Source organism: Anser cygnoides, chromosome 5 (genome assembly GCF_040182565.1).
Source record: "Anser cygnoides isolate HZ-2024a breed goose chromosome 5, Taihu_goose_T2T_genome, whole genome shotgun sequence".
Classification (NCBI taxonomy): domain Eukaryota; kingdom Metazoa; phylum Chordata; class Aves; order Anseriformes; family Anatidae; genus Anser; species Anser cygnoides.
In genome coordinates this window covers 34714425-34737686 of record NC_089877.1, presented here as the reverse complement: position 1 = coordinate 34737686, position 23262 = coordinate 34714425, and the positions used below count along the sequence as shown (strand labels likewise).

The 23262-nt window shown below is 43.1% G+C and overlaps 1 protein-coding gene across 5 annotated transcripts in view; it reads left to right on the top strand.

Moving 5' to 3' along the window:
* LRP4 (LDL receptor related protein 4) overlaps positions 1-23262 on the top strand; it is an 89402-nt gene that overhangs the window by 30855 nt on the left and 35285 nt on the right. For all 5 annotated transcript variants that reach the window (XM_066998732.1, XM_066998731.1, XM_066998730.1 and 2 more), the window contains one exon: positions 20875-21021. In XM_066998732.1, coding sequence (XP_066854833.1) covers positions 20875-21021 — 147 coding nt within the window. The remainder of the gene's footprint in view (positions 1-20874; positions 21022-23262) is intronic.

Sequence of the window (23262 nt, the reverse complement as noted above, 5' to 3'; positions counted from 1 at the left end):
CACTTTTGATGGTCCTTCCTAATTAGTCACATCAGAAAAGGCCAGGGATCTTTATTTCTTTTACTGATTTTTTCTTCTGGCTTTTTTTTTTCTTTCTCTTTTGTCTTGCTTTCAGTTCACCCATCTGCATCTGGTCTTGCCCGGGCAGCTGCTGCTCTATTTGTATGTTCCCTGGGGGAGCTCTGGTGCTCCTTTAAGATCTCCTGTTGCTTTGGGAATTCACCTTTTAGACATGGTGCTTCATTAGCCTCACTCATTTATTTAGTACTGTGAGAAAAGATTTCCCCTCCCAAAAAGCAGAAGAACGGGTTTCTAGCAGCATCTGCTTGAGCAAAGAGTGTCTGTGTAAATAGAGCGTGTTTGAAAGCCTCTGCAATTGGCAAAGGAGCGGCTGGGGAGTTTTTGAAGCAATATTGCTTGACCGAGCTGGCACTACGTGGCCCTTTGGAGGTGAGGGCTGAAGAATTCCTGTCTGCTCTTTCTAGCCTGGGGAAGGTTTGGGGTTCGTGAGTGGCCTCGCTGCCCTTCCGAACCGTTCCAAACCAGAGAAAGGAGACTTTCCGGATTTTTTTGACCTCCAGGTTCTGTGTTTTCTCGTGGTTTGCTGCGCCTCTCCCCCGTCGGGTGTTGTGTGAGAGCCGTCCCCTCTGCAGGCGCTTGTGGGAACGGCCCCGGCCTCACTTATCACCAGTGACAAATCAATGGCAGCCTTCAGAAAGCTGGCCCCCAGGATCCCTGCTCGGCCCAGCTCTGGAGCAGTGGGAGGCTTCCCTGGCAGATAAAGGGCTCCTTCCAGCTCTGACTTGTTGCCTTAAATCTAACTGAGGAAACTTTTTCATTCCCTATAGCAGCGGCCCCCTCCCTTCTCAATTTGTCTTAGGGAAGGTGGCGCTGGGTGGAAGGGGGGCACCTGGGGAGGGGGGGGAACGGGAATGGGGGAACATTTGGGTTTGTAGCGGTTTTTCTGTTTCCCGTTCACAATAGTCTGGCTGGTGCATGCGGAGCTGGGCTCACAAAGCCTCCCCAAAGTGCCTGGAGTCCCGCAGGGCTCCTCAGTGCAAGTTTGCTGTGTGTATTCCTACCGACAATACAGCTGGGCCCAGCAACAGGCTTCAGCTTTGGGCAAATATTTCTACAGCTTTCCCTTAATCACTTCGAGGGGAGGAGGGTGAGATGGGTTTGAGAGGTGGGAGGGGGGGAAAGAAAATTTGTATACAGGAGGGAGGGCAAAACAGAGATGGGTGGAGGGGGATTTATCTCCAGCTTCTGTGGTCCAGCCTTTTAAAGGGAGCCTTTGTCAGCGTTCAGCATCCACATTAAAGCTGGAGGGTTTGGGGGGCATCAGTGTTGGATCTGAGAGAGGAGAGAGGTTTGGGCAGACAGCACGTAATGGTTTGGGTTCAGCCAGTCTCCTTTAGGGTTTTTCTTTTAGTAGGAGACATTAGCTGACATATCCCTTCTGGGTGGTTTCATCTAAAGTGTTGGCGTAGGCTGAAAGGGCAGACTTTTCTCATGTTAAGTATGTCTAGCTTATTTCTGCTCAACTGTTTTGTATGTTTTTATACTTGATTTTATGTTCCCTCTACTACCTGTGAACTATCTCTCTATTTCTAGTTTATTTGATCTGGGTCCCAGCTCCAGATGTGAAAGAAATCAGAGCATTGATATCTGTTTAAAGCAAGTTACTGAAGCTTGACTGCCTGATAGGTTTTAGCCTTAGGAGTTCCTTGCACCTCTGATTGTAGTTCTGGAATAGCCTGGTAACCTCTTACCTACGTGCTGTTTCTGTCCTCTCTTTCTAAAGCTCTCGTGATGGTATTTAAATGGCATGAAACTACTTGTTTGTGACGAGAGACCATACAAGCTCACTTCTCACCAGCATTAAGGGTAAAAAGTAGCCAGGCAGCCTCCTTTAAACATTCTTTTCCATCCCTGCAGGGCTCCCAGAGCGCCTGCAGTTCAGGGCTAAATTTTTACTTTGGATACTCTGTGTAGCAGGCATTATTTGTGTATTAAAGACTAAAATAACTTCTTACACCGGATGCTCTTGTTGTAGTAGAAATGATGCCAGAAGCATCATCTTTGTTCCAAATCATGTCAGAATTTAAAATTGGCCAGGAGCTGCTTACCTGTGTCAGCATTGTTCTAAGGTCGTAGTTCTAGAGATGCTTCAATCTGAATGTAACTACGGGCTGCTCATATGGAGGGTGGACTTCCTGAACTCTGGCCAAGGCCTGGCTCGTCTTCTATTTCCAGTCAGTTAAATCCCAGCAAAATTTCCAAACTGAATCCAGTCTCTAAGCGATTGGCAGAATTATGTAAGTAAAGATTATTCTGTGTCAGCATGTGGGAGAATATGCAGGTTGAGAGAAGGAAAGACTGCTGTGCTATGGTAAAGCTCACAGTAAAGTTCTTAGTGTGGATACAGGGAATACTTTCAAATGAGGGACATCCATGCCTCTCATTTGGAGATGAGGGTAGAATGAGTTTTTTTTTTTTTTTTTTGTTTTTTTGTGGGAAGAAATTACTGACATGCCAAATACAGACCTGAGTCAAAAGAGTGTGCATAAGTATCCTTACGGAGATTTTTTTTTTTTTTGAAGCATCCTTATCCTCACTGGCATCTGGTGACTGCCCCTTTCTTCCATATTGTTCACGATGCAATATTTGTAGAGGCATTTTATCCTTACATCATCACAACTGCAACTGAGGGCAAGGTTTGTAGGGAAAGAGAACAACTTCAGTTAGACTGGCTTATGAGCCTGGAAAAAGACATGCTTTTGGGAACACAATTTCTCCTGAGAAGTAAAATAGAATAAACCTTTAAGTGCAAGTTCAGAACAATTGCTTTGAGTGCAGTGTGTGTTAATGAATTAGAAATTGAAGAGAAGGTTTCTTATACCTCTGAAACAGAAGGCCATGTGTGTGAGAGGAGTGGTGCCATAGGAACCAAGTCTACCATAGTCCCTGACTCATTTTCACTCTTTTCAGTTGCTTAAAGTTTGACCAGCTTCTAAAACTTCTAACTTTCCAAGGCTGAAACGTGAGGGGGAGAGAGAAGGTTTTCTACTTAAAACCCTCTGTAAAACTACAGTTAAAAATGGTTCAGTGAGTTTGTAGAATAAAGATAGAGGGAAAACGCTTTGTTTTCCCACGTTTAAAATCTTGCCATTCGGCAGAGAAACTTGTGCATGGTTTGTAAGCCTCCCATGCTCCAGAAATAGAAAAAGTGGAAAGTACTCAAAGACTCTCTGCTCTCTCTGAAATCCACCCGCGTATGGTGGAGTTGTAAATCTTTGAAAATCAATACTGGTATGTGTTGAGTAGAGGTTAAAAAGGCAGACAGCAAAAGCCTCTTCGACTTCTCTCTGTGATGAACATTGGCTATTCAGTGTCCGGCTTGAGTTGAACAGGAGCTCTGCTCCAAGTATTAGCCCAAGTGCAGGGCTGCAGAGGAACTGGGGTCTAGATAATGCCTTCTGAGAGGAGGCTGCCTGCTGGGCTGAGCAGGCAGTGAGGAGGAGGAGAAGACAGCTTGAGTAGGCTATTTCTATGCAATACAATGCAGTAATGAAGATTGCGTTGCAATGCAAAAAATAACATAGAGTTCCCTATATAGTTGATTCTGTCATCCCGCAAGTCAGTAAAGCCAGTGCACAAAACATGCAGCTGTGTGATTCCAGATAGTAAAGCAACCTGTCTGCCTGGGCAAGTTCTTTCATGTAATTTTGAAGGGTTAACTTTTCACTAGCTGTTTTCCATCTTGATCACTTAGCTGTTTTTTTGCAGTCATCTTGCATCGGCTTAAACTTAGGTATGTGTTCTCAGTCAGAATAGAGAGAGGGCTCACTGTCTTCACCTGATTTGGATCAGGTTTGAATTTCTGGGCACTCCAGGTAAGCAGAGTTGTTGTTCAAGGCTGAAAGAGCATCCTTCCTCTGAGAAGGTAGAATGAGCCCACATGAAATGCCATGCTGGTGTGTATATTGTGTATCTGTTCTTGTAGTGTTGCTGTAGAGAGATTGGTAGGAGCTGAGAAGGAAAGAGTAACAGGAGAAAAATTATGGAAGTAGGGAAGTTTATTAGGTAACAGAAAAGTGATGAGGGCATCTGGGCAGGTGTGAGATGGGAGATGCTGCCTCCTGCTCTCCTTTTCTACGTCTTGCCTGTGTTTCGTGCTCCCAAGTCTCACTTTTCTGTAGTGGCTTGCCAAAAAGCAGCTTATATCTTTCAGGTTCTTTTCTTTTGCCTGTCCTTTTTCTTAGGAAAAGGAGATTTGAAGTTTGAGAGGCCTGAGACTGACTGGTTTGCCATGGTGTTTTACTTCTCTACCACCTGTATTGCTCTCTTTTCCTTCCATTGTGTTTTAAATGTACTGTGTTGTCAGTATCAGCTGGCTTTATTTTCTTCTGAAGCATGCTGTATGATACTATTTTTGCCAGGCTGTTGCTCAGTCCTGCTGTGAGATTTTTTTCATACCAGGAAGCAAACCTTTCAAATTCATATCTGTAGAAGTAAATTTACTAAAATCTTTCTGTAACAGTTGGTGTGCTAGACCTGGCCCCTCAGTTTCCTTCAGTGAAAAGAGGGAGAGGTGGTGTTTGGGAGTCATGGTGTGTCCACTCTTAGCATGCTCTCCACTGCTGGCCCTGGGGTTAACTTGTTCCTCGTACAGCGTTCATTGTGTCTGATTCTTTGCACTGACACATTCCCCATTTTGGAGAGGAACGTGTGTAAGCGTGTGTGTATACATACGTACGTACTACAAGGTTATTTTTTCCTTGGAGTTGTCCCATAGCATCTCCCTCCTATTTTCGCTCCTTTAGGAAGAGGAGAGCCAAGTCTCTCCTAACAGTGCCGCTTGTAGCCTCTTGCAGCCTCTTTTGACCCATTCCCTGGTGAATGAGAGAGCTGAGCAAAGGCCACAGGTCTGCCCATGAGAAACACAAGTAACATGAGTTGAGATCCATGTTAATTTCCCCCCGGAAACTGCCTCTCTGTAATTACAGTTCCAACATCCTCCAGAAGAAAAGGGCCCCGTCCCCCCTGCAGCCCCCCTGGCACACGCGATGCTCCTTGCAGCAGGGAAGGCAGGCGTGGAGCGGAGCAGGTCAGCTGGGGCCTGAGAACGCTCCCGGTCTCTGTCTTCCTTGCAGAAGGGGGGTGGGGGCTGTCTTTCCCCCCAGCCCCCTCCTTGCCCCTTCTCCCAAATCTCCCAAGTAAATACAATTTTATTTTATTATATTGCTGCCGATCTGCTGTTGTTTTTCATACAAAAAAGGTGGAAGGGGCAAGAAGGAACGAAAGAGTCTGGCGACAGGAAGAGATGAATTGCTGAAGAATGACACTGGCAGGGACTATTGTTCATTTTAACGCTGGAGCAGGAGCAGAGAGAAACGTTCACACGCCATTCTTGGGCATCCTGCTGGGCAGGCTAGGAAAGGGGCATTCCAGCTGGTCATGAGATTTGGCCGGACAGATTGAATTGGGCTGAATAGAGTGCTAGCTGTTTTTATTATTATTATTTTTTTTTCTTATAAAAGCCCACTGATTAATTGCAATGGAACCCGATTAAAGGGAGAGTCTGAAACCCACATAGACACTACAGACATAAAGCTGTCAGCCTACCAGCATGGGATAACTGGGCCTTAACCCTTTACGAGGCTCACAGGGGAGGGGGATGCTCACCAGAGTCAGCATTGCCCGGTCGGTGTTTACATGTTTGTGTGAGAGAAGACTTCTGTCATTTGGGGAAAGGGTTGTGTGCACAGCAGGAGCCCTGTAAACAGACTCTACCTCATGAAAGACAAGTGGCTGAAGAATGAAAATAAGGTTTGGGGATATTGTGCTCATGGAGAGGTTGTATTGGAATTTGCTCAAATGTCGCTGGTTATATATTAATAATTTTGCGAGTTTAGCAATCGTTGTCCACATCTGTCTCCTCTTCTGGGCTTTCTTCAGTACAACAATAGGAAAAAATTCATGAAGGGACCTGGAAAGTTCCCCAGGCTCCTTGTGGATTTTTGCAAACAAACTTAGTAGAAACGCAAATAAACCTGTGGTCTATATGAAGTGAAAAAATGGGTAGGTATATAAAAGAATGTTGTAATCTATGCGAGAACAAAGCTGTAGTTCAGGTGAACATGGGAACTGATGTAGAGATTGAAAGCAGAGAGACAGGTTGGACATACATTAGCTGAGCAGTGAAAGGATGGAGTTTCAAGATGCTTAGAGACCTCTTTCTGAGTGAAAACTCTGGTTTCATTTCAAATCAATGGAAAAAAAGGTCTAGGCTGTGATACTTCTGGTTCTCTTTATTTATCAGTCAACTGATTTAGTGTCCAGACATGGCTGAATGCTCTCTGCTCATTCTCCATCTTTAACATCATGATTGCAGTTTGCTTCTGCTGTTGAGAACAGATGAGTTATTCAAACAGACTCTTCAGGCTTTGAAAGGGGTCTCTGTGTTGCAGTGTGAGATTCTGGGGGGGAGGAAGCGCTCTAGCCCCCCAGCAATGTTTAGCTTCAAGCATGGCAGAGTAAAAGATGGCGATGTAAGATCTCTAATGAGTGTGCTGTTCGGCCGTTTTATCCTTTTCTACAGCAAACCCTGCACGTGTGTGCCCACTGGCTCGGAAATGTTTCCCTAGAGAGGTGAAAAGAGCAGGGATACAGTTGGTAGCAAACAAAGGTTCTTTGTGGGGCCTTTGGGAACGTGACAGAGGGATTACTTTTTGCTATCTAAAATCTTCCAGTTCACCTCTCCAAATAAGAAGGGTTTATAGGAGCAATAGGAGGTTCTTGAGCAGAAAGTTGCTCATCTTCCTTTTTCTTGTCCTGCATCTGTGGTTGCTTCCATCAGAAGCTGTCAGTGCAGGTTGTTCCCTCACTGGCTTGGCTTCACAGGAAGCAACTGGGGGAGTCTTCATGCTCAGCTCCTTCCTGTTGGGAGAAGGAAAAACATCAAAACAGATGGAAATATCTTCATCTTCTCTTTGCATAGATGTTAGTATTAGATGTAGTGTTTGAGTATTCAAGGTAAGAAGGGCATTATGCGAAGTCCATACAATTCATCAGTGAAAATGGAGGATGGTATGAATAGACAGTTAAGATCTTGCTCTGTCTTCACTGCATCCTTTTCTTGAAAAGAGAGCCCGCTGCTAGAGCTGTTCCTGCAGGCAGCTGCGTACCTCTCCCTGTGAGAACATGGGCTCTGTGAAGATCCCAAGCGGGGAGACTGGAAGTCACCATCTGCTCTTGGTTGACCAAGGACGGGACTTAAGTTTCACGGTAACTCAGCCTTGACATAGCCAAGGAGCTAGGAATAACAGAATTTCCTCATTCTTATTCTGTATTTTGAATGTGGAGAAAGGAAGGTGGATGAGAACTACTGTAGTTAGGAAAAAAAAAAAAAAAAAGGAGAAAGTGAGACCCAAAGAGTCTGCTTTTCGCACAGCCTAGTGGGAGGTTGGACAGGGGAGTCGCTTCTGCACAAAAATACTCTTACTCGGTGGTGTCTTCCCGTATCTTGCTTCTTTTTTCTGTTTCTTCTGTTTGTTTGTGCCTCCCCCTCCTTCCTCCCTGCCACCTACTAGTCCTGCTGTAGTCCTTTCCTGCAGCTCTGTTAACGTTTAACAAATTTCCCTTCAGTTCCTATGTTTCTCTTGGCTGTAGCTCAAGGCAAACTCCCCAGATCCAAAACTAATTTAGGGCTCTGAGCAACAGTAGCATTTAAATGTTGGCTTCATGCCATCAGGCGGGCAGCCTCTTCACTGAGAAGAAATCTAATTCCAGTGTTTATTAGATCAACAGTGGCCTCAGGGCTGGACTTCCTTTAATGTTGGCCTTTTAATAATCGTAAGGCTAATACAGGAACTCGGGACCCCCAGAAGGGTCTCAGGAGCCTGGCTCTGACCTTTATTTTGGGAAGCAGGACTTGGATCTTGCTTAATTTGGGTCAGGGAGCGTAGGGGAGCAGAATGGTGAAGTGGAGCGGGAGGTGTTATTTTGACTTCCCAGGCAGCGTGTGTAAATCCTTCCCCATTTGTGCAATAGTGACTTTGATTTCCTGTGAGTTTGTTTTAATGAGCTCTCTGGGGTAAGGACCTAGGTAGGGCAGGGCAAATTGTGCTCTGATTAAGAAGTGGACTGGGACTGGGTAGGATCTGCGTTAATTTCTCCATTTGGCCACAGACTCTTGGGGAAGTCACTTAGGACTCAGGTTTCCAAGCACGAAGAGTGCCTGCGGTGGGAGGTATGAGTACTCAGTAATATCGAGAGTCAGGTCTAAATCTTCTGGGCCAGATGTGTAATGATAGGTAAATGTCTAATTTTCCGCTGTTTTTAAATTACTTAGGCACGCAAGTGCTCACAGATCTGTGCTGCCGCGCTTCCCCTCTCTGTTTTTGACTTGAAGGTAATACTTCCCAGCTTCAAGGGGTGCCGAAATCGTTCGTTAATGGAGAAAGGCTCTCCAGTAGTGGAGAAAGATGAGCTTCCATAATTAGGCCATGTTGCTTACTCTGCATCTTCCTCTGCCTGCCTCAGTGCCGTTGCTATTATTTTGTGGAAGGTGGAGGTGAAACCCAACGTCAACAATATGAAATTGGCTGTAAGGGATCTTCTGGTCCTTTTTCACTATTGAGGTTAGTTTTTCCGCCATGGGAATATGAATGAACTGCGGAGCTCATGGCTTTGTGCAGGCAGCACCTGAGACCCACAGCTGAAGCAGAGGAAGAGCTTTGTGACCACTTTGTAAGTCATGCAAAGGAGCCTCAAGGCCAGGCGCTGTGGGAGGTGCAGGACGGTGCTTCGTGAGCTGCCTAGAAAGCGAGCGAATGCGGGTGGGCTGAATGGGGCCGATGTACAGCATAGCTGCCCTGCAGTAACCCCAGCTCCGAAGTTCTTGCTTTTCCTCTTGGCACATCTGTTGGAAAGAACTTGTCCCATCTGAGCCCATAAAACATACTTGTGTTAAACTTGTGCCTTTGAGTGCAAGAGTGCACGTGTGTGTGTATGTGTGTGTACTCAAAAAATGTTACTTTTTTTTCCTTTTTTTCCTTTTCCTTTTAAGTGAATCCAGTTCTCTGGTAGGCAGTACGGTTGCTGTGATGTCTTTGTGGTCGTGTGGTACCTCTCTTTGCCAGGCCCAACCCTGTTCTTCCAGCTCAGTCTGGCCAGCTAATAATTGCCCCTTCGCTGCTCATCCTTTGAGGGCAACATAATATCATATGTGGGATTATTTTTTTATATTTTTATTTTGTTTTATTTTATTTTTTTAAAGCAGTACAGAACAACTCTCTTTTTCCCAAGATAGCTCCGTTTATCTTGTGGTTTGTGCTTTTGAAGTCCTCCTGCCTGTGGGATTGCAAAAATGAGGTTGTGCCTCCTTATTGCCACAAAACCACCCTGTGTATCCTACCCCTTCCCTGGAGAACTCCTCTGCTAAGCTGAGCTATTGTGGTTGGCTTCCCAGTTTCTTGTGTGGCAGAGAGCTGGAAAGCTCCAGAGCTCAGATGCTGCACCACTAACATGATGGCCTCTTTAAAGGAGACCAAAATAAACTTCTTAAAAGGACCCTGTAGGAGAACAGTCTCTGTCTTGTCCAGGAACCTGGCCTTTCCTGTATTATGCCATCACGATGAGAAGAAGCTGACTGCAGCCTGCCAAGGCCAAAATGGGCTTTGGGGGTGGTGATGGTGGGGGGAACTGCTGTCTTCTCCTCACCCTACGTGCCTGGACAACTGCAGAATATTAGGCTCCTTGAAAAGGAGGACATTATAATGCTTACGTTTTATTTCCTGAAAAGAGGTGTATGAATGTCCGTGTTGACGTATCCTGATCGGGACAGGAGAACTTGGCTTTTGCCTTGAATAGGTTAAACAAACAAAGGAACGTCCTGGCTTCTAGCTCTGGAGAAAAGCTGGGCATGTGCTCTGAAGGACAGAACATCCTTACAGCTAGTCCAGTGCCTGGAGAATCATACGGATGAAAGAGGCTGACTGATAATTTCCTGTGGAACAAACTCATTTAGTGTACTTTAGAGAGCTGGTGCAGGAGGAAACCGTGAAGGCCAGTTCAGCAATGGCATCTGAATGTATTGTGAGCAAGGTTTTGGATGCTTTGTAAATCGAGAGCGCTGGATTGGACAAGCACTGATGCACTAATTGATGAAGATTAAAAATGGTGCAGGAGAGAAAGCTAAAAGCTCAAGAAGCTTCTGAATCTGAAGAGAAAGGAGCCAATTTCTTAGAGGATCTGTGGCAAGGAGGTGGCTGTGCATAATCTTTTGTGCTCTGAACTTTCCTAAGTATGTTTACCAGACTTTTAATCCTTGCAACTCAGATCCAGAAGTGTCACTTTCAGCTTTCTTGGCTCTGTGAAGCCTCCGAGTGCTACTTTTCAAGCAAGGATGGCAGCAGTGCTTTTCTACTCTTAGCTGTCCTCTTTTGACCACTCTATTTTCTTAGCCCACTTCCCCCCACATCCATGAGACAGCTCAGCTTCTTGGGAAGCTGCAGTTAAACAGGTGCAGTTTATAGACAGTAGACATAGCTGTCCTCCTACGAAACTAAAAACTTTTCTTTTTTTTAACTCAAATCAGGTTGAATTAGATTATGCACAGTGAGATGACAGCTCCGTCTCAGCTGCTAAGCAAGGGATTTAGGAAATCCCAAAGATGCTTAGAGCTTGGAAGAGGACATGACAGGAATGGGAGCAGAAACAGAGTGAATGTTGGAACTGTACTGGAAGTTTGTTTGCCCTGAAAGTTAATATTTGGGTTACTTAAACTAAGGGAAGTGAAGTAGAAGAGGGAGGAATGCGTGGATACAAATTCAAGTTGTTTTTTTCTCATATTACTGTTACAAGTGACAGATGCCGAGCTGTTTTTCATTAGGTGTTGTAGTCTGCTTGCTTTCATTTCCATTCAGAGAAGGGGAAGGATTGGAAAGCTTCAGAATTTGTGAAATAACTCTGAACTTCTGATTCTTCCAAGTCACTTCCAGGATGTGACAGAGTATATATTTGCTGTGACTGTAGAAAAACTCAGGTGCTTCTGCAGCTGAGGTAATGTAAAGCTCACTGTAGGATAATTGCTTCTAGTATTTACTTGACTACTTTAGCAGGTGGATTGGGCTCTGTGCATTTGTGACCTGACTGCTACCCAAACCCTAGTCAACTAAGTCAACTCTTTCGAAGCTAACTTCAGTAGATCTGCAGTATGCCTTAGGGACAGTAGCGATTGAAGCAACCTGTTTGCAAAACAGGGTCTGTAGCAGTAAGAGCAGGCAGGGGGTTATTTCCAGGGTCTTGCAGAGAACCTGTTTTCCAAAACTTCCTTCTGAAGGCTGTAAGTGCTAGCATTTGGTTAAAGCAGTGAGTTGCTGCTTCAGGTACAGGATGTTTGATATACAGGATGTGCAGGATGTAACCTTGAAAGTCGAGAGGCGGTGGTGTTGAGGTTAGAAGATGGAGAAGTCGTGTCTTTCGTAACATCTGGTGGACCCATCTTACCCAGACTATGCCTCTGAGGAAACTTCTTTGTCTTGGCTAATTAAAGCTTTGGGGAATAAACCTATCATTAGGGTCATGAATGTTGCATAGTGTAGGCCACATTTCAATAACTTGAGGGGTGGTGTTTGTCCTGCTTCCTTCTGTTAAGAATTGTGTGCTTCCCTGTGGCAAGCACAGCAGTTTTTGTGTGTTTATCCTTAGCTTTTTATTGTAAGCTTGCTTTTAGGAGGATATACCATAAGAAGACCATCTAGAAATTCCCTCATAATGGATGGAGAACTTCCTACCAGAGATGTGAGCCAAAGCTCAGTTTGTTAGTTGCAGAAGAGAAAGATTAACTTCTCCACTACCTCATAGACAGAGGGATTTCTCTAAAGGAAAGCTTATGAAGCTAAAATAGTGATGTTTTCTCTCCTGTAGCTGGGGAAACAAACTCCAGTGCTTCACTAGTCCTAATCAATGTCTATAGTTCATCTCCATAAACTTCGATACAAGAATAGAAGGATTTGCGACTGCTCGCTCAACTTTATACTCAAGAACTAACATGCTAGTGGAAGTAGAGTAGTTGAAATGCATCAGATGTACCCTTCTTCCTGTGGGTTATCTGTTTCTTAAAACAGCAGATTGCTTCCCTAGCTGCCACTTAACAGTGGTCTGGTATCTTGAAGGTCTCCTGGTAACATTTCTGTTGCTCTGCCATTATTTCCTAACTTTGAGTGTCTACTGTGCTGGATGATTCATGATAAAAGAGTAGTAAATTGTTTACATCCATAATGGGACAGGAAAGGATAGAGGTTATTAGTGTGTGGTTTTAAAAAAAAAAAAAGGCAAAAGAAATGGAAAGTTATTTGTCTCATCTTGCTGAGGTGACTAATTCCTGCAAAGCATGATGTAGGTTTAAGGTAGTATTTTAAAGTGTTTGTCTAGTGTTTACGTTTTGAAAGGGTTTGAATTTTGTAGTTCCTGCCTTGCAGGCAATGGGTGTTCCAGCTAAAAATTGCCGCATTTTTCTAGAGCAGATGATTATATTTCTGCTCTGTCTTATGCAGCAGCAACCTTTTAGTATGCTGTCCATTTCTGAGTGATTTCTGTTTAATGTGCTTGAGTGAAGTGGTCCTGCACGACAAGTAACTTCGTGCTGTGGCTGAGCATTTCAGACCTGTCCCTTGGATTCTTCATTGCAGTTCTCTGTGGACACGCAGTTGCACAGGAGCTTGCAGCTGTGCAAGGAAATGCCACTCCAGGCTAAACCAAGCAAAACGTGTCTTCTGATGGTGTCTTTCAAACATCACTCTACACTTCGTGACATAAGATGGATGAAATGCTCTATGTTTAAGAGGGCAAATCTACAGACAATGAAATGTCAAGGCTGAAGGGATGCTTTTAATAATGACAGGAAGGAAACTTCACAAGGTGGGAAGCATAATATTCCTTGGAGTCTGAGTTTGTGTGTAAGACAAATGAAGTTGTCCACAGTGAAAACAACAAATTCATTGGATAAAAAGATTTGGGAGGCTGAACCTCTTCCTGTAAGGGCCTTGGAGGTGAGAAGCAGAATGTCAGAGATGGTATACTGGAGCTCACGACTTTCTGTAGTCTTTGTTTTACCAAGAATCTGTGAAGGTGAGAATGGATGTTCCCAGTGTGTAATGTTTCAGAACACTCTTGTAAAGGTAACGGGAAAACTCACGTTGAATTGTGACCTTTTGAAATGCTGAAAGCCCTTTCTAAAAGATGTCTATTTGGATTTTCATTGGACTTTGACACCTGAAGTGGGCTGATGCAAGGCTGACAGTGTGCCTGGTTGCTTAGATGAGCACACCACTTGGCAGGCCTCTGGAGCCACAGAACAAAACTTGTGTTTTTGAATCCTCTACCAGGCATCCTAAGAGAGTAGTGTGCTATAAAGCATTTACTATACATTTTGTTGCTGCAGTTAGAGTATCTTGTTTAGTTTTCCTATATTAACCTGATGTTGGGATGTGTGGAACTGAGTGTTTTAACCTAGTTCTGCACAGAGAGAAAATTTCTTCCTCCATGGTTTGACACTTCTGCGTGTTTAGCCTAAAAATACTTTTTTGGCTGCCATATTGCGTCATGACATAAATCCATGGCTAGCTTGTCTTTTATTATTGCTCCTTGATTTCTGCAGGCATTGCTGCATCCCAGATTTTTCTTTTCAGTTTCTTTTTTTTTTTTCAGTTGAGTATCTGTTTCAAATTACTTTCCACCAGATGCATTAGCTGCCTTTTTTTTCCTTAATTTTTTTTGAAAGGTTGAATCTTAATTTCCTGCTCATAATTCTAATCTTCTAAGGTCTCATCTGTATTATTTCTCTGTCCTCTGTGGTATTTGTAGAGGAGTGTTTCCTATTTTGGTATCACTTGCAAGCTGCTTTAGCATGATTCTTGTTCTCTCTTCCATATCGTTAATGAAGTTATTTAATGGGACTGGATCGAATGCTGATCCCTATGGTACCTACTAGCCATCTCCACCCCCTGCAGTTTGACTTGCTGCCATTTCTCATTATCTTTTGTTTATGGTCCTTCAGCTGATTTTTTGGTCTGTGTGTGCTTGTAGCCAAGCCAATTTGAATTAGTTTTTGTGAGCAGGATTTCATGGCAATAATACTGTCCTTTCTGCTCAGTCTCTGGATATTTAGGAGAACACAGCAAGCTTTAGCACGCTGTGCTGAGGTGGTATTAGGATCCCTATTTGTAGAGAGGGAGAAGCAATCTGTAGAATGTTGTACAAGATAGAAATAGATCTAGGACAAGTATCTAGAGACCTTGGTTCTAGTCATGTTGTTTATTACGAGGTGTTCATTTATGAGTTAAAGGGCTTGGGAGAACAAGCTGTAACCATTGCTCCTTGATCCTTGAGTCTTTTTATGTCCAACTCTTTCTTCAATATTTTCCTGTCGATAGCTGTTTCTGTTAATGCTTTCCTATCCCAGTGCAGGATGAGGTTTTCAGTGGGGTTGGTAATCTTTACTTCCGTGGAATCAGAATTGGGCCTCAGGGAGTTAAACATGTTTTTAAAGGCCTCGTATCTCCTGACCCATGTAGTATTTCCGAAATACAGCCTCTGTTCCTGTCTCCCTCTGCCTCACACGTACACCCATAGCACCAAACACTAACGAATTTTGCACTTTTTATGCTTTCCTTATTTCCTTTAAATGCTAATTAGCAGACATCCCCTGGAATTTCTCTTGTGCTTGTTATTCCCCGTTGTCATATCCACTGTAACGTTTTTCAGGTCTACTTGGCATAGGTGTGCAATTGAATGTGAGAACTGAAGGGTGGTTGTAGTTAACAATATGCCTCTCCAAAGAACTTCGTTCAGCCACGTTTGTTTGAGAACCACTAGTTCAGGCTGAGGTATCCCTTCTTTTCCCTCTAAGCCTGGAAGACTTTCATCCTCGCTTGGAAACTGTTAAAAGTATGCACAATACCCTGTTAAAATAAAATAAAAATCTCTTCATCAAAAGAAGCTGTAACATCTCTGACATTCTCCGCCCCATGTTTTTGTTTGTTTTTTAATGAAATCTTGCCACTATAACATTTTTCTCTCAAACAAAAAAATAGTTTTGTTTAAAGCTTTGGAATCTTTTGGGTTGCTCATCCCAGTGACACGTGAGGTTAATTTTACTTTAGGCAGGCATCAGATACTTGGACACCCTGTGGGTACCTAGTAAGAGCTGCATCAGGTACTTCCACGGTGGGAGTAATAAAAGAAAAAAACCCTGTTGGCTTTTATCAGTGCGAGGTTACCCCTTCTGACATCAGGCTGTGCTGTAATGTTGCTTTTGCTCTGTCTGCCAGCAGAGCTCTGGGCTTAAACAATGGTCAGCAAATCCCTCTTCTAAAGGTGGATTAACTGTACTTTCCTTCAGTGGAAACTGCTATTTGGGTAAGAGAGAGGAATCCAAAATTTTCATTTTCCTTCAAGATAGGCAAGAAAAGAAAGCTGAGCTACTTTGCTATGGAAACAGCAAAGTGCTGGATGACGAATATGTATCAACTGAACTGTGTACAAGGCTGTCTGAAATGTCCAAGGTCTTTCCTCATCAAGGAATACATGTGATAGGAATACAAAAGAAAGCTTGGCCTGGAAGAGGAGGAAGAGAAATGGTATCCAACACAGGCCTTACAACAGCAGGTAAAAAAAGTGCTAGAGGCTATTAAAAGCTGTGCTACAGAATTCACTGATTTTAACCCCAAATAAACAATTAGATGCTCATGGGTTCCTGAAACAGAAATTAGAAGTGCACTTACCAAAGCCAGGGCAAAATATTCTGCTATTTTTTCTTCCCTCCAGAAATGCTTTTTGCTATATCCTTCCATACTTCTTCTGGGGGAGAATATTCACAGCCTTGTGCCTGTCACTGTTAGGATTTCTTTTTTGCTCTCATTTTCCATTTAATTCCATTGTTCATACTCCAGTTCTGTTATACAGCCCTAGATTTTTCCTGTATGTCACTGCCAAATATTTGTGCTGTATTCTCGCAACTTTTCAATATCCAATTATATCTGCTATCCTCTGCCAGGGACTTAGATGGTAGGATTAAAATTGTAAAAGCTGGCATTGTCATCTTTTTGTTTTGGTTGCATCTCCTGTGGTAGTGAGATGGCTCAGAAATATCTGTCTTCCCCTGAAGGTTTTCTGGAGGCGATGAAATGCGGAGTCTGTCCCTGGAAGGGAAGGAACCCAGGGCTGTGTGTTGCTCGGTCCTGGACCAAAACAATGAATGTTCTTTTCAAAGGCCTCTGTTTCTGAACTGAACAGCCTGCAACCGTAGGTCGTGCCAAATATTTTAGTACTTTTTTTTAGGGTTTTCTAAACGTGCTGGTGTTGTTTTTACCTTGCAGTATAGAAGAAATAAATTGATACTTAGCCATGATTAGCTGTGCTACTGTGTTATGTGTACACGCAGAATTACAGGATAGTACAAGCAAACTGATGGCTGTGAATCTAATACTACTACTTTTAAAAATAGCTGTAAGAATTTCTGTGTTAGGATGAAGGGGAAAAGATGCAACTAATAGGGTGGCATGGAGAGGAAGAGTCTCTTGCATAGTCGTTTCTTGGTACCTGGAAAGAAAGAACATGTGGAAAGGCAGCAGGGTATTGCCTGTAGATGCCAGGATCTTTGGCAGTTGTTTGTGCAGTATTCTTGGCCCTCATCCATTTGAGGTAACTTCATAATATGTGAGAAAATCCTGCTATTTGCTAGAATGCTGCCAGGGCCTGACAGAAGTGATGGACCCTGAAGAGGAAGAATGTGTTTAAGCAACAGCCTGTGGAAGGTGGAATCCCTACAAACTAGGGGTAAGAGCTGCTATCTGTCACTATTTTCCCTGAAAATAGGAGAAGCTTTTCTCCTCCTGGCATGCCATCAGGATTTAAAAGAAAAAGTGTTTTCAGTCTCCCCTAAAAACTTGCTGTTGCTAACAACAAGGGGTACAGAGTTCAGTTTGATAATTATTCTGTCTGCTTAAGTTTCCTTTGTAGTTTCAGGGACTCTGTTGCAAATACAGGGCTGTTATGTAATAGCTCTGAGCATTGCGAGTGACCTCATCAGCAAAACGAACCTTTGTAGGACTGGCCAAGACAGGCCAGGAGAGTTGAGTGATGTTAGCTCAGAACCTGGCAGTGTCTCTGCATAGCTTCTATATATTGTTTTACATATATTTCAGTGTTAAAATATGTCATTTTTTGCCTCTTGCATAAGCAAAATGATTTTGGAGTACAGAAGGTTGTTAAAATGTCCAAGCCTCCAGCGTGATGAAAAGTTTTAGGAAAATTGCTTGTCACGGCTAAGCCCCAGAGGCGCCCCTTGTTCTTGCTCTGGAATAATGTGCAGAAGTGTAAGAAGATATTTCTGCTTTGATTGCTGGTCCAGTTGCCTGAAGGGCAGGCGCTGACTTCCGTTGTGTTCCTGGACCCCTGACGGACTGGCCTTGAAACGTGACACTGGAGGTTTATGTTCCACCCTAACGCGTTTGGTTAGTCTTCCATCTCACACTCCCCATCTTTAGTAAGAGCTCCATGTTAAAGAATAAGTCTTGTGTTGAGGCTTCTCACACCAAATGCTCTTCTTCCGCTTGTCTTTGAGGTGACGGAAGAAAACGCACTTCTCATCTTTCTTCTTCCTGGCCCTCTCTGGTTGCGGAGGGTGCTGTCACTGGGGCTCTGAGCACTGGGAAATAATCATGGGACACCAAGGGTGAAATACTGTCCACATTGAAATAATTGAGAAAATTCCTGTTATCTGCAGCTTATCCCAGGTTTCATTCAGTCTCTTCTTTGTATTGGATAAATGCTAGTCATCCGGGATTGGTTCTTCTGATGCTATTTACAGGTTGGAATAAGTTACTGCATTAAAAATGGTCATCTTTCAAGGTGAGCAATAGTTGTGCTCTCTGAACAGTGAAGTCCAAGTGTAAGATGAAGGTAAATCCTGATTTATAAAGCATGTCATAAAGACTAGAAGGTTAGTTAACTTCAAGATCACCAATTGCAAAGCATTAGACTCAGAAAGGTCATAACATACTGTGCTTCACTAGTCTAAATTTACATAATAGTGCCATGGGTACAGGCTTGTGCATATACAGGAGCGGAGTGTTGGTACTTGGGTTATAACATACCCTTCAACTCCCAACGGTTTCTGAAGCCTGATAAAAACACAAGCCAGAGGTGGCTGAACGTAGCAACTTTAGTGAGGTGGGAGGAACAGGTTAAAACGTGTATATTTATATAACCTGATATTGGTTGCAGTAACCTTTGAAGATAAGCGCGTTGAACAGTTCAGCTGGTTAAGTTGTAGTATGCAGATTTCCCAGCAGTTTGAGACTGCTGCACTAATTCTTCCCTCTGCAATTGCAGAGGTGTCCCTCCATGCTGCTATCCAGCAGCTAAAATAACACTCACTTTTACTTTTTTTTCCCCAACTTCTCTCACTTGTGTTTACCTAGAAATAAATTATTGAATATTTTCCTCAAGTTTAAGAGCTGTTTGTCTCAATGTTTGATCCTTTCCTGTTGCTGAAGCTACCCTAGGTCATGACATGGTGGGGTCTTGGCAATATAGAGCAAGTTGCTGGTACTTTTATGTATGTTTTTAAGGGTAATGAGGATAATGATCATCCTCTTGGTGTACTCCAACAGGAAGGGATATTGGAGCTAAAAGCAGTTAGAATAAGTGCTTCGGGTTACTGTAATTTAAACAGCAGCTACTTTAATTACAATATGCAGCTGGTTCTGCCTTTGACTCTTGGTAGGCTCCAGCAGAAGGTGATTTGTCCTGAATTTCCTGTGCTGTCGGTTTGAAGGAACTTCTGCTTGACCTTTGGGGAGGCTTGTTGGTTCTTCTGAATTTCGTTGTGATTATTTGTAATAGTCAAATGTATTGTGTTGATGATGTGTTACTTTTCCTTAAGGATGTCTGTGCCGAGTTTTTTGCCTTCTGACTCACATTAGGGTTAAACTTGTCTTTTGAAATCTGTATCGCTCACTCGCTGTCTTTTTGAGCCAGGCTTTGCTTTGGCCATACCTGGTAAGCTCATTGAGCATCCATGACTGCTCTGTCCCCTATCATTTCTGTGTCCTTCTTTCTGTTCCTTGTTCACCTTATACTCTTCCTCCTTCTGTCTCTCTTTACACCACATATTCACTGCTTTCCCTAGCATCTACAGTAATGCCTTAGATGTGCTTTTTCTACTAAGCCTTTTAAAGATAATTTGTAGCAGAGACGGGAAATAATAAAAAGCTTACTGCACCCATGGCAGCCTATGAAAGGGAAGACATGGCAGCCGATTTCATTGGCCCAATTCAGTAGCTCATGGATGTGCTTGGGAAGTAGTTTGTAGCATGACCTTGCAACAGGCAGTATAGCAGTGGGGGCAAGCAGCAGGGGCTGGCACTAAGCTCAGCCAGTTTTGTTGCAGAAGAAATTTATCATGGTATTCCTCTAGGAAGAAGTTCATCCCCTCGAAACTTAAGTCTTAGTTTAACTTGTGTAAAAGGATGTCTTCACTGGAGGGAGTTCTGCTGTTGAGAAAGCTTGCAGAAGAGTTGCGTAAAATTTTGCAGATAGTGCTTTTAACAATTAGAACATGAAATTATGAGGCTTTTTTTTCTCTCCATAGGATTTTGTGGTTTGTTTGCTACAGTTTATGGTTTATCTCGGATATACTAACAGTAACAACTGAGATCAATAAGTCTGCAAATAGATAGGTTGGGGAGTCATATCTGGGGATACCACTTGTGGCAGGTATCCCCCTGTACTTCTTTCCTTATGATTTATTTCTTATGCTTAAAGCTTTAAATTTGTTTGAATTGCAGCAAAAAGGAAACACCAAAAAAATCCAGTCACAGATTAGCCTGAGGTGGTTGTTGATTGATAGAATAATCATTTATTTAACAGTGATATTGATTATATTGATCGTCTAGATAACTTCAGACAGAAGTTCAGGTATGACTTCTTCCCCTTTGAGAGGTGGACTGTAGCCTGTTCTCTCAAGGCAGAGACTTATTCACGGAATGTGTGGGATAACATCTTAAACAGTTGTATTTGCAAATGGGTGAGAGTCAGAGTTGAGCAGAGCATTGTTCTGTAGCTGGGAAAGTGGAACTCCTTAAGCTAACATTAAGGCTGAAAAAAAAGTTCTTATCGGATTATAGCTTGATATTTGGACTGCATTTTCTTTTGGTCAGTTTGTAGAGCTGAAAATCCTCTTCTCTTGCTTTCATGAATGTCAGTTATGCACACGGCAATGTCACAGGTTAATCTCTGTCACAGGTTAATTAATAAATAAGAAAGCATGTCTTCTTTATTTTACTGAAATCTCTAAAGCTGTGACATGTAAAAGGTTGGCATCTAGAAAGTTCAGAGTCTGGAGAAGATCCATGATAACCCTGTGAAGTAGAGTCTTTGATATTCCTTCTGTTGTGTTGTCAGAACTAAGTGCTAAGTGGAGCAGCATCAGTGCTGTGCTGTAGAAGACGGAGTCTATAAAATAAAAAAAAAAAAAAGGGTGTTCTGATGCCTGGGATTCCTTGAATTTGATTGTGACTAGTGCTGAGTTATTTTCCAGCTAACTGATTCCTAAATCTCTTTTTGGCAGGTTGCTATTTGCTGTTGTCTTCAAATAGCTCCGTTCCAGGAAACTGTGGATAGTGCTCGATCTCCTATTTCAACAGTGTGAGAGGGATGAATGTTTTTCTTTGTAGGAGAGTGTATGTTCGTGCACGCAGTGTGTACATGGAGAACAATTGTAATGTCAGTTTATATTTAATGCGTGTACCATAAAATAGAGGCACATCTTCAAAATATCTTTTTCCTTCTGTTCCTTTGCAGGTGTATCGAGTAGCACTGAATGCTCCTGTGGACGTAATCACTTTACATGTGCTGTCAGCGCTTTCGGTGAATGTACGTGCATCCCTGCTCAGTGGCAGTGTGATGGAGACAACGACTGTGGGGACCACAGTGATGAAGACGGCTGCAGTAAGAATACCATTTGTAACTTGTGTTTGTGAAAGCTGAGTGTTTTAACCGTGACAAGTAACTTGAAACAAACCGTGTGTAAGAAAGCAAGATACTCAGCAGTGAGAGAGCTGCGCCTATGGAAAACATGGGCAGAGACAGTTTCTTCCTTTTGAGTGAGATGTTTTAGTTCTGAGATAAATTCTCAGTGTTCTTTTCTTTTTTTGTGTGTGTGTTCTGTTGCAAACTGTCCAACGAACTGACATTTTTAGAATCAGTTCCAGTAGGTTTTTCCTCAACCATTATCTTTTTGACACATCCCAGCCTGACTGACTTTCCTATAAATATTTTCAGCTTGGATTGCTGTCCTCAGACTGCCTGGTTCTTGTAGGTGTTTTCCTGTAGTTCTTGGGAGAGTCCTGCCTCTGCTTACCTGGCTATGACGGGAACTGTTTTTCTTGCAAATCTGAAGCCCTGCTGTGACGGGAGCCAATTATTCCGTGACATGTTTGTTTCCTGCTCCAGATCATGTTTACAAGCCATAGTCCTGTAGTAATAATAGTAATAAGCAACCTACCAGCTGTCATGCCAGCTTCATAGACTTTCTTTCATTGGTGTCAGCTCTCTGGCTTGCTGACAGTGTCTGGCTTGGAAGCCTTTGCTATACATGCCCAGAGTAGCTCAGCTGCCTTCCTGTCTTGTGCCAACAGAGACTACTTTGGACTGTCCCTAACGAAAGCTGCGTGCGAGAAGAGGAATGGTTTTCATTCTGCCCTTCTACAAGTACTTTGAAGTCCAGTGTGGTGTGAATGAGTCTTACTTCCTGTGGCAAGGGTGAAAGGACAACTGAGTAAACTTGGCCTGAGGATTGATAAATAGTTCTGTTTCTCATAAGATACGCCAAATCCCGTCCTAACCATCCCCCAACAGAGCCATTTTACTCTGAATTTAGCATCTGTATTGTACCTCCTCAGCTTGTAAATGTGTAGCTCCTTGGGACGCAGACATGCTTGCCTAGCTGCATGTGCTGTTGTACAACGCTACTTGGTTTAAAGAGCCTGAAAAATAATTTACTTCTTTTACCTTAAAGCTTACTGAAAGTAGCATTCTGTTTCCGTCTCATTTGGGAACTTCAGGTAATTCCTGTTGAGCTACAACACATTCAAGTACAGTAGATGTTTCTTTGTTGCCAGAAACAGCATAGCTACTACACCTACCAGTCCCACACAAATGTATTTTGTGATGATGTGAGGATAAAAATATCCCAGGCCTTTTACTGAAACTGATGGAAACTTTTTTTAGAAGAATAGTCTTTCCTCTGCCTTCTCCATAATCACCAGTCTGAAGCTCAGATGCAAGAGCTTAGGTGAAGCTTTGCTTCTAAACCTCTGGTTTGGCTAAACTCAGTTTATGGTTTCTGTTGAAAAGACACCACTTCCATATCTGGTATTTCTTGTGAGTAAAGTTTACTTCATGCTTCATTATTTTATTGGGCTTGGTAAATGTGCTTTTCCTTTAAAAGGCATCAAAGGGCATCACAATTAATGCAGTGCCCCTCAGGCATAGCCCTTTTGATTGAAGGGTTGTGGAAGATTGGGTGTTGATACCCTTTTTTCTTCTCTTTTGTATTTTTGACCAGCAAAGTGCTTAAATACAGTTTGGCAGCGCTGTTGAAAATGTTTTCTGTTATTCTGGAACTAGTCTTTCCAAAAAATGGTTGGTGAAATGTAGTGTCTCCTTTTTTTTTCCCAAGAGCAGGCTAATGAACATTTCTGGACCTACGGTCCGCTTGATGCAGAGCTCAGCAGCCAGGTCTGTGTGCATACAGATATGTAGCTATGCGAGTACAGCTGGGGGGCAGGCTACTGGTAGGATGAACTTTTTGTAATTAATATTTAAGCTAACTCCTCATTCTTCTTATGACTGAGAGTTTGTCTAATCAAACCATATTGTTCAGCCTGCTGTGATCCTGATCTGAGCACCAGTCACTTAGTGTCCTTGGGCACAAAGCAACCTGGGCACTGCAGGCAACAGGGATAAAGTGTTCAAAGGCCAGTGGGACGTGATTGAGGCTGCGTTTCACCTTATAAACGTCCCTTTCCCCCTGCTCTTCCCCCTCCCCTTCGGCTTGGCCGTAAAAGAGCACCCTGTGTAATAGGAGTTGGGAGAGGGGGAGGAATAGCAGGCCTACGATAGACCTAGCTTTGCTGAAACTTTGGATGATGTCCAGTGTGACCGTGCAGAGGGATGAGCTCAGGGAAA